Source organism: Salvelinus sp. IW2-2015, linkage group LG14, assembly GCF_002910315.2.
Source record: "Salvelinus sp. IW2-2015 linkage group LG14, ASM291031v2, whole genome shotgun sequence".
NCBI classification, from domain to species: Eukaryota; Metazoa; Chordata; class Actinopteri; order Salmoniformes; family Salmonidae; genus Salvelinus; species Salvelinus sp. IW2-2015.
Genome location: NC_036854.1, coordinates 32023935 through 32036849, shown reverse-complemented (window position 1 = coordinate 32036849; position 12915 = coordinate 32023935). Strand labels below are relative to the sequence as shown.

Here is a 12915-nt window from a genome sequence, read left to right as displayed (position 1 = left end):
TGAATTGAATAGGAAACTGTTATAGATGTATTATATTTATAAAGATACACAGTGATAAGACCAACTGGTTGAAATAAGCAGAAGAATATACCTACATGTTCCACTCCACAATTGGTCAGCAGAGTCTCAGTTTTTACCTCTTTCTAAGGCGCGGAAGAGCGGAGAGAGCAAGAGAGAGAGAGAGAGAGAGAGAGAGAGAGAGAGAGAGAGAGAGACGAGAGAGAGAGAGAGAGAGAGAGAGAAGAGAGCAGAGAGAGAGAGAGAGAGAGAGAAGAGAGAGAGAGAGAGGAGAGAGAGAGAGAGAGAGAGAGAGCAAGAGAGAGAGAGAGAGAGAGAGAGAGAGCAAGAGAGAAGAGAGAGAGCAGAGAGAGAGAGAGAAGAGAGAGAGAGAGAGACGAGAGAGAGAGAGAGAGAGGAGAGAGAGGAGAGAGAGAGAGCAGAGAGAAAGAAAGAAGAGAGAAAGAGAGCAAGAGAGCAAGAGACAAGAGAGAGAGAGAGAGAGAGAGAGAAGAAGAGAGGACTCTCACTTGCTTTGGCAATGTTAACACATGTTTCCCATGCCAATAAAGCCCCTTGAATTGAATTGAATTGAAAATTGAGAGAGAGAGAGAGAGAGAGAAGAGAGAGAAGAGAGAGAGAGAGAGAGTGAGGAGCAAGAGAGAAGAACCAGGCAGTGTCCGGTTTTTCTCATTCTCCAGGTGTTCGGGCTGACTGGATCATGGTCTCTTGTAGTGACCATACAGACCAGTTCATAAGTTTGGACACACACACAGGGTTTTTCTTTATTTTCAACTATGACTATTTTCTACATTGTAGAATAATAGTGAAGACATCAAAACTATGAAATAACACATATGGAATCATGTAGTAACCAAGAAAGTGTTAAACAAATCTAAATATATTATATTTTTGAGATTCCTAAAAGTAGCCACCCTTTGCCTTGATGACAGCTTTGGCATTCTCTCAACCAGCTTCATGAGGTAGTCACCTGGAATGCATTTGAAATAACAGATGTGCCTTGCTAAAAGTTAATTTGTGAAATTTATTTCCTTCTCAATGCGTTCGAGCCCATCAATTGTGTTGTGACAAGGTAGGGGTAGTATACAGAAGATAGCCCTAATAGGTAAAAGACCAAGTCCATATTATGGCAAGAACAGCTCAAATAGGCAAAGAGAAACGACAGTCCATCATGACTTTAAGACATAAAGGTTAGTCAATCCAGAAAATGTCAAGAACTTTGAATGTTTCTTCAAGTGCAGTCGCAAAAACCATCAAGCGCTATGTTGAAACTGGCTTTCATGAAGACCTCCACAGGAAAGGAAGACCCAGAGTTACCTCTGCTGCAGAGGATAAGTTCATTAGAGTTACCAGCCTCAGAAACTGCAGCCAAAATAAAACAGACATCTCAACATCAACTGTCCAGAGGAGACTGTGTGAATCAGGCCTTCATGGTCAAATTTATGCAAAGAAACCACTGCTAAAGGACACCAAAAAGAAGAAGAGACTTGCTTCCTCCAAGAAACACGAGCAATGGACATTAGACCGGTGGAAATCTCTCCTTTGGTCTGATGAGTCCAAATTTGAGATTTTTGGTTCCAACCGCCGTGTCTTTGTGAGACGCAGAGTAGGTGAACGGATGATCTTCGCACTTGTGGTTCCCACCGTGAAGCATGGAGGAGGTGGTGTGATGGTGCTTTGCTGGTGACACTGTCTGTGGTTTATTTAGAATTCAAGGCATACTGAACTAGCATGGCTACCACAGCATTCTGCAGCGATACGCCATCCCATCTGGGTTGGGCTTAGTGGGACTATCATTTGTTTTTCAACGGGACAATGACCCAACACACCTCCAGGCCGTGTAAGGGCTATTTGACCAAGAAGGAGAGTGATGGAGTGCTGCATCAGATGACCTGGCCTCCACAATCCCCCAAGCTCAACCCAATTGAGATGGTTTGGGATGAGTTGGACCACAGAGTGAAGGAAAAGCAACCAACAAGTGCTCAGCATAAGTGGGAACTCCTTCAAGACTGTTGGAAAAGCATTCCGGGTGTAGCTGGTTGAGAGAATGCCAAGAGTGTGCCAAAGCTGTCATCAAGTCAAAGGGTGGCTATTAGAAAATATATTTTGATTTGTTTAACACTTTTTTGCTTACTACATGATTCCATATGTGTTATTTCATAGTTGTGATGTCTTCACTATTATTATACAATGTAGAAAATAGTAAAAATAAAGAAAAAAAACTTGAATGAGTAGGTGTGTCCAAACTTTTGACTGGTACTGTACATCCATGAGGATCAGACTGGGCTATTAATAACACACACACACACACACACACACACACACACACACACACACACACACACACACACACACACACACACACGGAGGGAGGGGGCAGAGGACCCAGAAACGCATACCAGTCACAAACACATCGACACACACAGAGTGGTCATACCAGAGAGATGAGGTTAGAGAGTGTGAGGGCGATGTACACAACGACAGCTTCGCCCTGTTTTTCTACGGGCCGGAGGTCCTTGTTGTAAGCCTTCTCCTTGAACAGGTGTTGAATCAACCGCTCTTCCTCATTCCTGGCCAAACACTCTGACACACACACACYGGAGTCAATGCACAGATACATTCATTATAGGCATCGAACAGCAATATTAAATAGCCCACATAGTAGCCTCAATCCAATGGAGAGTAGCCCTTTCCTGCAGTCAAATGACCTAGTGGCCTCATGGGTTGAATGTTATTCATACTTTTCATAATTAATAAACAGAAATAAATCAAATAAACAATGAAAATAAAGTGTTTCGATGTCAGTTTTGTTATATTTCAGTCTTATGTGACATACATAAAGTGTAATATTGGGATGCAAACTCAAAATGTAATACCTTTCAACTTCATATGTGACATGGTACAGGCGTCTTCTTTTTTTAAGCCCATAACCTTGTGTTAGAGGTGTATACTTTTGTTTCATGGTAGATTTGTTTAAGACCGCCAAGAAACACTGACTCTGATTTAGCCCAATGCAGTAAAAGGTTTTAAGAAGTCTTGGACATTGAACCAGTGTGTGTAGTAAATCACAGGCCTAATAATGGTCATAACTCACTTTTACGCTACAATTAGGCATCGGCTACAGAAAATATAGTCTACTTTCAATAGAACATGTTGAAGGATAAACGTTATTTTGGGAATAAATAGTCCTAATTGAACAAAAACAATATATCCAAAATGCTCACAAGAAAAAAATAAAACTTTACACTTCAACGGACTTACCGGTTACAAGGACCGCYAACAGAACCAGGGCTCCTGGTCCCAATAAACAGCGGGTCATGGCTGTTCGGCACCGGACAGACTCTGGAAATTAAAAAAAGTTATCCATTCTCTCCTTGTGCTCCTGACGTGACCCCCGGAGCCGTGAGTGGCGGGAACAGGTGGAGACACAGGCCGGGGTAGGCACGCAATCCCCCACTTCCGCCACAGAGATACAGGATAGGGGGTAGGGTGTGTGAGAGACAGAAAGTATGTAAGGGGACACAGGACACTTATGAGCTTTGCTTCACTAATGTGCGGCCTTCCAGGCAATGAATTTACAGAAATGGTTCCTGCATTACAGATACATTCATTGAGGACTGCAGAATATAAAGAGCAATAACAGGCCAATTGAGTCACTATACAGTACTGTAGGTTTTGGATGGGTAAGTTGGATGTGTATAAAACTCCTTCATTTTAATGTACCTCCCTGTGAGCTTTGTCTACTACAGACTCTGTTAAGAGGTCTCGACTTGTATAACAGGTCAGGTTCTGGTTGCTGGTTCAAACAGCACACACTGGTTGAATCAATGTTATTTCCACGTAATTCCAATGAAATTACATTGAACCAAAGTGGAATAGACATAGAATTTATGTCCGTGCCCAGTGGGAGGACTTGACATGAACTTCTTTAGACGCTTGTCCCTCTMACATGCAGGACAGATTTTTTACTTGGCCGAAAGCTGAAGTCACTTGTCCCAACAAGAAAAAAAGGTATGTAACACCATTGGCTAAAAGGGTGACTGAAAATGAGTGAAGTACATAGGAGGGACCTGAAAAAAATCTGTGCTTGCCCGTAGACGATGTTAAAAAATTAAATAAATAGAAAGACAGCTACACATTTGGGGAGGGATGAGAGGAATCATGACATTGAACAAAGATATTCAGGGAGTGGTTGAAATTTACACAATTGTTACCCAGAGGAAAATGTATGTTTTTTTAAATTTCAGTCAGGGGAGGGTTTAGTATTTTTTATTTAGTCCACAGGAGGGTCATGTAATTTGTAATCGATTAACAAACCTAACGCAATGGTAAATCTAGCTCTGGCAGTAGTGCTAGGGGTGTGTCAGAAATATGTTGAGCTATGTTCACAACCAATAATGATCAGTGCAGTGCTGGTGTAACCGGTGCTGCAGCGCGGTGGCTCTGCTCGTCAATAAGATAAAGAGAGAAAAATTATAATCAAATTCTAAACAACACAACTTGTTTTAAATAGGCTATGCCTAAATACACTTACAGGCACCATAATTGCTCCCTGTGGGCAATCATGGAGGATTTTAAACACATCTAAACTTTTCACAGTAGCTGGACAGATCCAATATAAAGCGAAAGGGAGAATGTCCACTCACCTTTATACTGCTCCCAAATAAAAACAATTATATATTGGAACCATCGTAGAGATCGCATTGCCACTTCTCCAGAAGTTGCATTGCATGTGTACCAAGGACGTTCTCACCATAAAACCAGGACAGTGTGGATCATTCTAATCGGTTTGGTTTGAATTTTAATTAATATACGAAAACAAGCAATCTGTTCTTTTTTTCCATAAACAACAACAATACATACATGTAAAATGTAATGATATAATAAAATCGGCAGGATAAAAAAACATGACGTATTGCTGTTGAACTAGACTTCATTATAGTAGGGCTAGTGTAAGGGAAGCCTATGGAGGGATTTGGGTTTTTAAAATGTGAAAGGAAAAACAAGCAATTGTTACAGGGAAAATAACTTCTAAATAAGAGGTTTACCGGTATTCACCGAGGTTCTCATCTGACATCATCTATTTTTTTGATGGGCATATGTAGACTACAGGAGTACACCACATCAGTCACTGGTTTCATCAAAAAGTGCATTGACGACGTCGTCCCCACAGTGACACTACGTACCCCAACCAGAAGCCATGGATTACAGGCAACATCCGCACTGAGCTAAAGGGTAGAGCTGCCACTTTCAATGAGCGGGACTCTAACCCAGAAGCTTAAAAGAAATCCAGCTATTCCCGCCAACGAACCATCAAGCTTGGCATCCAACCYCAAGGCGCTACAGAGGGTAGTGCGGACGGACCACTACGATCGAGCTCCTTGCCTTCTAGGTGTTATATACCAGGTGGTGTCAGAGGAAGACCCTCAAAATTGTCAGACTCCAGCCACCCAAGTCCATCCTGCTAAATAGTTAGTTAAATAGTTAGCAAAATAGCTACCAGGACAATCTGCATTGATCCTTTTTGCACAAACCTTGACTCGTCACATACGCTGCTGCTACTGTTTACTTTCTGTCACTTTATTCCTAGTTTTATGTACATATCTACCTCAATTACCTCGTACCCCTGCACATCGACTCGGTACTGGTACTTACTGTTCACAGTGTGAAAACGGCACACTTCCGCATCGTTGTGCTGCTTGTTGCGACTTGGCTACCTACCACACTTTTCGTTTTTTTACTTTAAAACTGTTTAAATCAAAACTCTGCATTTAACACATCTTCCAACATCTTAGTTTTTTCCTCGCTCCACTTTTTCACCCCGGACGCTTTAGTACATGGACACCGACAACCGAGCCAGGCTACCAAGAGCTCAACATACAACGCTCTCTATAGAACTACTAAAGGAAATAGCTTATTTCCAGCGTGTGAGTGTGACTCCAGTTGTTGGACAGTACATGCTGTAACTGTATGTTGTGTATTCCCCACGACTACAGACACTGGGGATACACCCGACACAGCTCTGAGGCTACACCAAACGCTAACACGCAGCCAGGCAGGTGCGTAGCAAGGAACAGCCGGCGACCTGCCACTGACAACCGACCCAGCCATCACCCGCCTCCCTGCGCTTCTCTCTCGCTCTTCACATTCAACGAGACAGACAACACAGTTGTGCCAGGCGCTGGTAGGAGCGGCCATGGAGGGTGCATCTAAGTCCCCGGCGGCGTGGCAAATGTTTGTTCCCTTGGACTGTCAGCTTTCAGCAGTGAAAACTGCTTTGAATCTGATGGGGACTCGCGGACTATTAAGTGTATAATCTGCGACATGTTCCCCCGATTCATGAAATCCATAAATTGCTAGATGACAGATGACATTCATATTCGGACAATTTCTGAAACTCACTTAGATAATACCTTTGATGATACAGTGGTAGCAATACATGGTTATAAGATCTACAGTAAAGACAGAAATGCCCAAGGTGGAGGTGTGGCTGTTTATATTCAGAACCACATTCCTGTAAAGCTTGGAGAGTATCTCATGTTAAATACTGTTGAAGTAATATGGCTACAGGTTAATCTGCCTCACCTAAAGCCCATTCTGGTGGGAAGCTGCTATAGACCACCAAGTGCTAACAGTCAGTATCTGGATAACGTGTGAAATGCTTGATAATGTATGTGATATCAACAGAGAGGTACATTTTCTGAGTGATTTAAATATTGACTGGCTTTCATCAGGCTGCCCACTCAAGAGAAAGCTTCAAACTGTAACTAATGCCTGCAAGCTGGTCCAGGTTATCAATCAACCTACCAGGGTAGTTACAAACAGCACAGAAATTAAATCATCAATTGATCACATCTTTACTAATGCTGCAGACATTTGTTTGAAAGCAGTATCCAAATCCATCAGATGTAGTGATCACAATATAGAAGCCATATCTAGGAAAACCAAAGTTCTGAAGGATGGGCCTAATATAGTGTATAAGAGGTCATACACGAAGCTTTGCAGTGATTCCCATTGTTGATGTAAAGAATGTGTTGGTCTGTGGTGTGTAATGAGGAGCAACCAGACGCTGCACTTACCACATGTATGGAATTGCTTATCCCAGTTACTAATAAGCATGCACACATTGAGAAAATTATTGTAGAAACTTAAATCCCTGTGGATTGATGAGGAATTAAAAAATGGTGTGGTTGAGAGGGATGACGCGAAAGAAATGGCAAATAGGTCTGGCTGTACAACCAATTGGCAAACGTACAGCACATTCAGAAATCATGTGACTAAACTGAATAAAAAGAAGAAGAAACTACACTATGAAACAAAGATAAATGACAAAGAATGATAGTAAAAAGCTTTGGAGCACCTTAAATGAAATTATGGGCAAAAAGGCAAACTCCGCTCCATCATTCATTGAATCAGATTGCTCATTCATCACAAAACCCACTGATATTACCAACTACTTTAATGATTTTTGGCAAGATTAGCTAAATTTACGCATGACATGATAGCAACAAACGCTGACACTACACATCCAAGTATATCTGACCAAATTATGAAAGACAAGCATTGTAATTTTGAATTCCGTAAAGTAAGTGTGGAAGAGGTGAAAAATTGTTGTCTATCAACAATGACAAGCCACCGGAGTCTGACAACTTGGATGGAAAATTACTGAGGATAATAACGGACGATATTGACACTCCTATTTGCCATATCTTCCATTTAAGTCTACTAGAAAGTATGTGCCCTCAGGCCTGGAGGGAAGCAAAAGTTATTCCCCTCTTTACTGGCTCAAATAGCCAACCAATCAGCATGTTACCAACCCTTTGTAAACTTTTGGAAAGAATTGTGTTTTACCAGATACAATGCTATTTTACAGTACACAAGTTGAGGGAAGGACATTCAACAAGCACAGCACTTACACAAATGACTGATTGGCTGACAGAAACTGATGATAAAAAGATTGTGGGGGCCATTTTGTTAGACTTCAGTGCAGCTTTTGACATTATCGATCATAGTCTTGAGTTAAGCCAGTGTGTCTATGTATGCGGATGACTCAACACTATACACGTCAGCTACCACAGCGACTGAAATGACTGCAACACTTAACAAAGAGCTGCAGTTAGTTTCAGAATGGGTGGCAAGGAATAAGTTAGTACGTACACATGGATTTTGTGTTGTAGATATGTGGTAGTAGAGTAGGGGCCTTGGCAGCAGCTAATGGGGATCCATAATAAATACAAATAGCCAAGTTATCATTACTCATTGTGTATTTATTATTACTTTTATCATTACATGTTATTACTTTTCTATATTTTCTTTCTCTCAGAATTGTTGGGAAGGGCCCGTAAGTAAACATTTCACTGTTAGTCTACACCTGTTGTTTACAAAGCATGTGACAAATAACATTTGATTTAATTGTGCTTGTTTATGTTTGTGTTCAGTCAGAAGTCTGGGAGAGGCGTGGCCTCAAACAGTAGACGAAGCCCAGTCTGAACATGTTCTTAGTGATTGAACGTGAGAGCCAGAGAGAGGAATGTGACCATCCTCTGGTCCTATAGGGAGAGAGATTTAACGTGTCAATCATTTAGCTCAGCTCCACAGGTGTGTGTGTACCTGTAGTATTCTGTAGAAGCTGGTCTCCATGTCTTTCACCTTCTGTCTCAGTTTACTCATCAACTCCAGAGTCTTCAACACCGCCTCACCACACACTTGACTGAAACACACATACACATAATTTTGAGCCCATCTCTTTGGTATGAGAATGCTTGATGCCTGTGTTGATGCATTTGCTGTATGTGTGTTATCTTAATATGTGTCTGTTAAGCGGTCACTGACCTGAGGCTGCAGTCGTGGCTGGTGAGGGGGTCATTGTTATGGCAACAGGAGAGCAGTATTTGAACCTGAGAGAGACAGACCTGGGAGCTCAACCTGCACGGACACCATGCTACACACAGTCCTCATTACCACAGCAGTGGAAGAATTAAGGCTGATACACACACACACACACACACACACACACACACACACACACACACACACACACACACACACACACACACAACACACACACACACACACACACACACACACACACACACACACACACACACACACAGACCAACACACAGACCAACACACAGACCAACACACAGACCAGTCCCCCCATGTAAAGGATATTTAGTAGCAAGCTGGTGGTGTGTGTGGTGCGTATGCAGTGTGTTCTGAGCTGGCTGTCTGGTGCGGCTGGGTCCAGTCCCTGTTGTAGACCCAACACCATTGGAACCAACAACTCAACGAATCCCAACACACACACACAACCTCAACCCAACGCCTCCTGAAGAGAAACACATAAGAAAGGACAAAGAAAAATAACTTTGGATGTACATACAGGAGTTATCAACGATTTAGACTGGATGATGAAAACTATGTAGATACAGGCTTCCACTTTTAGTTCTGTACGTCCACGTTGGGTTGCCGTACCTCCAGTAGTTCAGTCAGCAGCTGCAGCGCCTGTAGACAGCATGACTCCTCCCCGTCAGCTGGAGAGCTGTAGCCATTGGATGAGAGCTAAGCCCGGCTCGGTTTTCTGGCCTGCGTCTAGGCCCGCCCCCTGTCTGCAGCTTGCAGCTCGCAGCCGTGGGGCGACGGGACGGAACACGACCTCACACAGCAGAGACCTTAGGCCTGACCAACCACACAGAGCCAGGAGCAGCTCCAACACCTTGGCAGCAGAGTCCGGGTCTTTGACATGTAGCAGACCCAACACCTGGGATACGCACACTGAGAAGTGTTCATACCTACACAGAGAGGAGGGAGAGACATACACAACATCACTTTTATTGTTTTATAAGTGTGTGAGTGTGTGCATGTGTGTGTTTGTGTGTGTACCTGGTCAGGTAGTCAGCTATCTGCAGTTCCTCAGTAGGTCCACCAGTAGGTCAACAGAGTAGTTCCTGGTTAGGGTTCCGTCGCCGTTGACGATGATGTTAAAGATCAGCTGGAATGTCTGGTGGATGTTCTTAGCATGGAACAGCTGACACACACACACACACAAACCAGAGAGATAGTAGTCACAACCAGAACCAAAGATAGAGAAAACATTGGTGTGTATGTGTGTGTTACCTACTCCCCCACCTCCTCATTGAGAGTGAGGCTGGCCAGTATGGAGAGAGCGAACACCACCACCGTCAAAACTGTTGTCGGCCAGGAAGGTAATCAGGGTACGGTAGAACGCCTTGACATTACTCCGTAGGACCCACCCACACACAGGTTAATCAACGTACAGTAGAACTCCTTCACATTACAACAACCTGTTACATCAAAGAGTAGCGAGAACAAGAGAAGGAAGAAGAGAGGATGAGTACTACAAAAAAGAGAGAGAAAGGGTGGACAGACAGTGGTAGAGAAGATGAAGGATGTTCCTCACCAGAGCTTTGATGTGAGTCTGTACCGACAGGTTGTAGTGACACAGGTTAGCCTTCAGACCCAGGCACAGCATGATGATGTCACCATTGTGCAACTGGCTGGAAGGGGGGGACATAGGAGACTAAATTAATACTTACATGTACACATTCATCTCTGCTATACTGTAGAGTGGAAAAAGAGAGGAGGAGGAGGAGGGAAAAGAGGAGAGGAGTCGAGAGGTATCTTACATGTTGGTCATGAGAAAGTCTGCGTTCATAGATTTAGTTGGCACAGTGGATTATCCGGGTGTTGTACTGAGCCTCTGTAGCACCTGTACACACACACACACACACACACACACACACACACACACACACACACACACACACACACACACACACACACACACACACACACACACACACACACACACACACACAGAGAGAGAGAGAAAGAAAGAGAGTTACTACAGCATTAGCTGAACAGATCAGATCCTACAGCCATGTTCCTCACCAGAGCTTTAGCTTTGTGTAGCTCCATCGTTCTCCAAGACCAGGGTTCATGACCACTGGTTTAGTCTCTTCATGTCATTTCAGTGTCTTACCTGTAGTACCAACAGCTCCCTGGGGGTGCCGCTGTGGTAGTGGATGATGGAGGCCAGAGTGCTGGTCAGGTTATAACTGCTCTGGAGAACCTCTCTGCTATCATCAACACAGGCTGGGAGAGAGAACACACACACATCATAGTATAGCTGTAAGACAAGTTCAATCATTTGTCAAGACATTATAGGACAGAAATGCATTGGGAACTCATCAGTACCAAGTTGGACCAGTAGAGAGATGATGGTTCCTGTGAGTGCAGGGATAGTGTTGGGGTCTCCTGCCAGCTCCACTGACACACTCACTGGGCAGCACCTGGCCCGATGACAACAGACAACCACGCTGCAGTCCTGACAGCTCCTACACACACCTTGAGATGCATATCTTCCATTGTGTGTGCTTGGCCACAGTGTAGACATGTTGAAACTGACCTCCACTTGTTTCTGCAGTAGGGCAGTGTTATGGGCCATCCTATTGTCTCTGTACTGGTGAATGGCCAGCAGGAGAGACATCAGACATGTTGTTATTTATTTTTTATTTAACCTTTATTTAACTAGGCAAGTCAGTTAAGAACAAATTCTTATTTACAATGACGGCCTACCGGTGAACAGTGGGTTAACTGCCTTGTTCAGGGGCAGAACGAGAGATTTACCTTGTCAGCTCGGGGATTCCATCCTGCAACCTTTCGGTTACAAACCCAACGCTCTAACCACTAGGCTACCTGCTGCCCCAAAAAAACAATTCTGACCTCAGTAGCAGCTAGGATCAACTGGCTGTATGATACTGTTCATCAGCTTAGCCAAAAAGTATAGCTAGCTACAGTTTTTTTTATCTAAGTGGCTGAGCTATAGCTGATAGCTAGCTTGACAACTTGTTAGCTGACGTTAGCAAAAGGACTTTAGCTAGGAAAGGAACACACATTTTTCAGACAAGACGTTGCAAATTATAACAGCATTCGCTAGCTAACATTGTGACCATAATTTAAGTAACTTAAACACACATACACCCATATATTCATGTTATGAATTTTATGAATAATGACTAAATGATGTATACATTTAACTATAACTATAACTAATTGAATTCTACCCTGTTTTTCTATATTGATAAATAATGTTAGTTCATAAGAAAGAGGTTATGTAGCATGTACATGGGAAGAGAGGAAGGTATGTGTGTGCCTAAAGAAAACAAAGTGGATAATTAAACTATGTTTGAACCGACCCGGCTATAACTCTGGGGAGATAAGATAAGACATGGAGAGCCCCTCCAGATTTCCCGTATCTGGAGGGGACTGGAACTGTCAGCTGTGTGGTAATAAACTTTGGTGAGACTCCAGGAGAAGAGAGAATCCAAAGTTTAGTGTGTATGTATGTGCGTAGGTTAATAAGAGAAGGAACGTTTTTGTATATACACGGCAGAGCTCTCTAAATAAACATTCCTGACAATTGTAGCTGGGCCTCCGCCTGATTCATTTCAACCAGTTTCTTACAAATTCTGGGTTTCAGGCTGAGTAATTAATTCAATTGGGTATTATGAACAACTGAGAACAAAATTCTTGTAACAATTGGTCCTTCGAAGCCGGATCTCAATATCTGCCTCTGTTGTCCCAGGGAACTGCTGAAACCCGTGCATGGGCGGATCTAAGATCCGTAAGACAAAGACCTGACCTCTGAGTTGAGGGTTAATTTCAGGCCAGTTAATTTCAGGCCAGTGGCGAACTGGTACACGACAGAGGTGGTGACGAGATCCAACATACATTGCTTTTCCCAGTCTTCAAGAGAAGGTCAGTAATCTTTATTTACGAATTTTCGGGAATTGACATTCAGACTGCATTTAGATAAATATTTATTACGATTATTGTATGGTTTGGATATTGATCTTTGGAATTCTGTCGGAA

General features: G+C 43.0%; 2 protein-coding genes across 2 annotated transcripts in view; both read right to left on the bottom strand.

The window, feature by feature from the left end:
• chrnd (cholinergic receptor, nicotinic, delta (muscle)) overlaps positions 1-4562 on the bottom strand; it is a 7852-nt gene extending 3290 nt beyond the window's left edge. Inside the window, 3 exon segments of the mRNA XM_070446802.1 lie at positions 8-143; positions 2456-2601; positions 3280-4562. Coding sequence (XP_070302903.1) covers positions 8-143; positions 2456-2601; positions 3280-3337 — 340 coding nt within the window. The 5' untranslated portion in view covers positions 3338-4562.
• Positions 4563-7206: 2644 nt separating this feature from the next.
• On the bottom strand, positions 7207-11539 carry LOC111973531 (protein CIP2A homolog L; the record flags this gene model as incomplete). Its single annotated transcript, XM_070446644.1, is given in 18 exon segments — positions 7207-8567; positions 8629-8728; positions 8851-8943; positions 9150-9349; positions 9496-9561; positions 9563-9812; positions 9904-9928; positions 9931-10048; positions 10138-10206; positions 10208-10262; positions 10443-10538; positions 10668-10691; positions 10693-10735; positions 10738-10760; positions 11025-11136; positions 11239-11306; positions 11308-11378; positions 11450-11539. Coding segments are annotated over 18 exon segments (1614 nt in total), but the record flags the coding sequence as incomplete, so codon positions are not given.
• Between the last annotated feature and the right edge of the window lie 1376 nt (positions 11540-12915).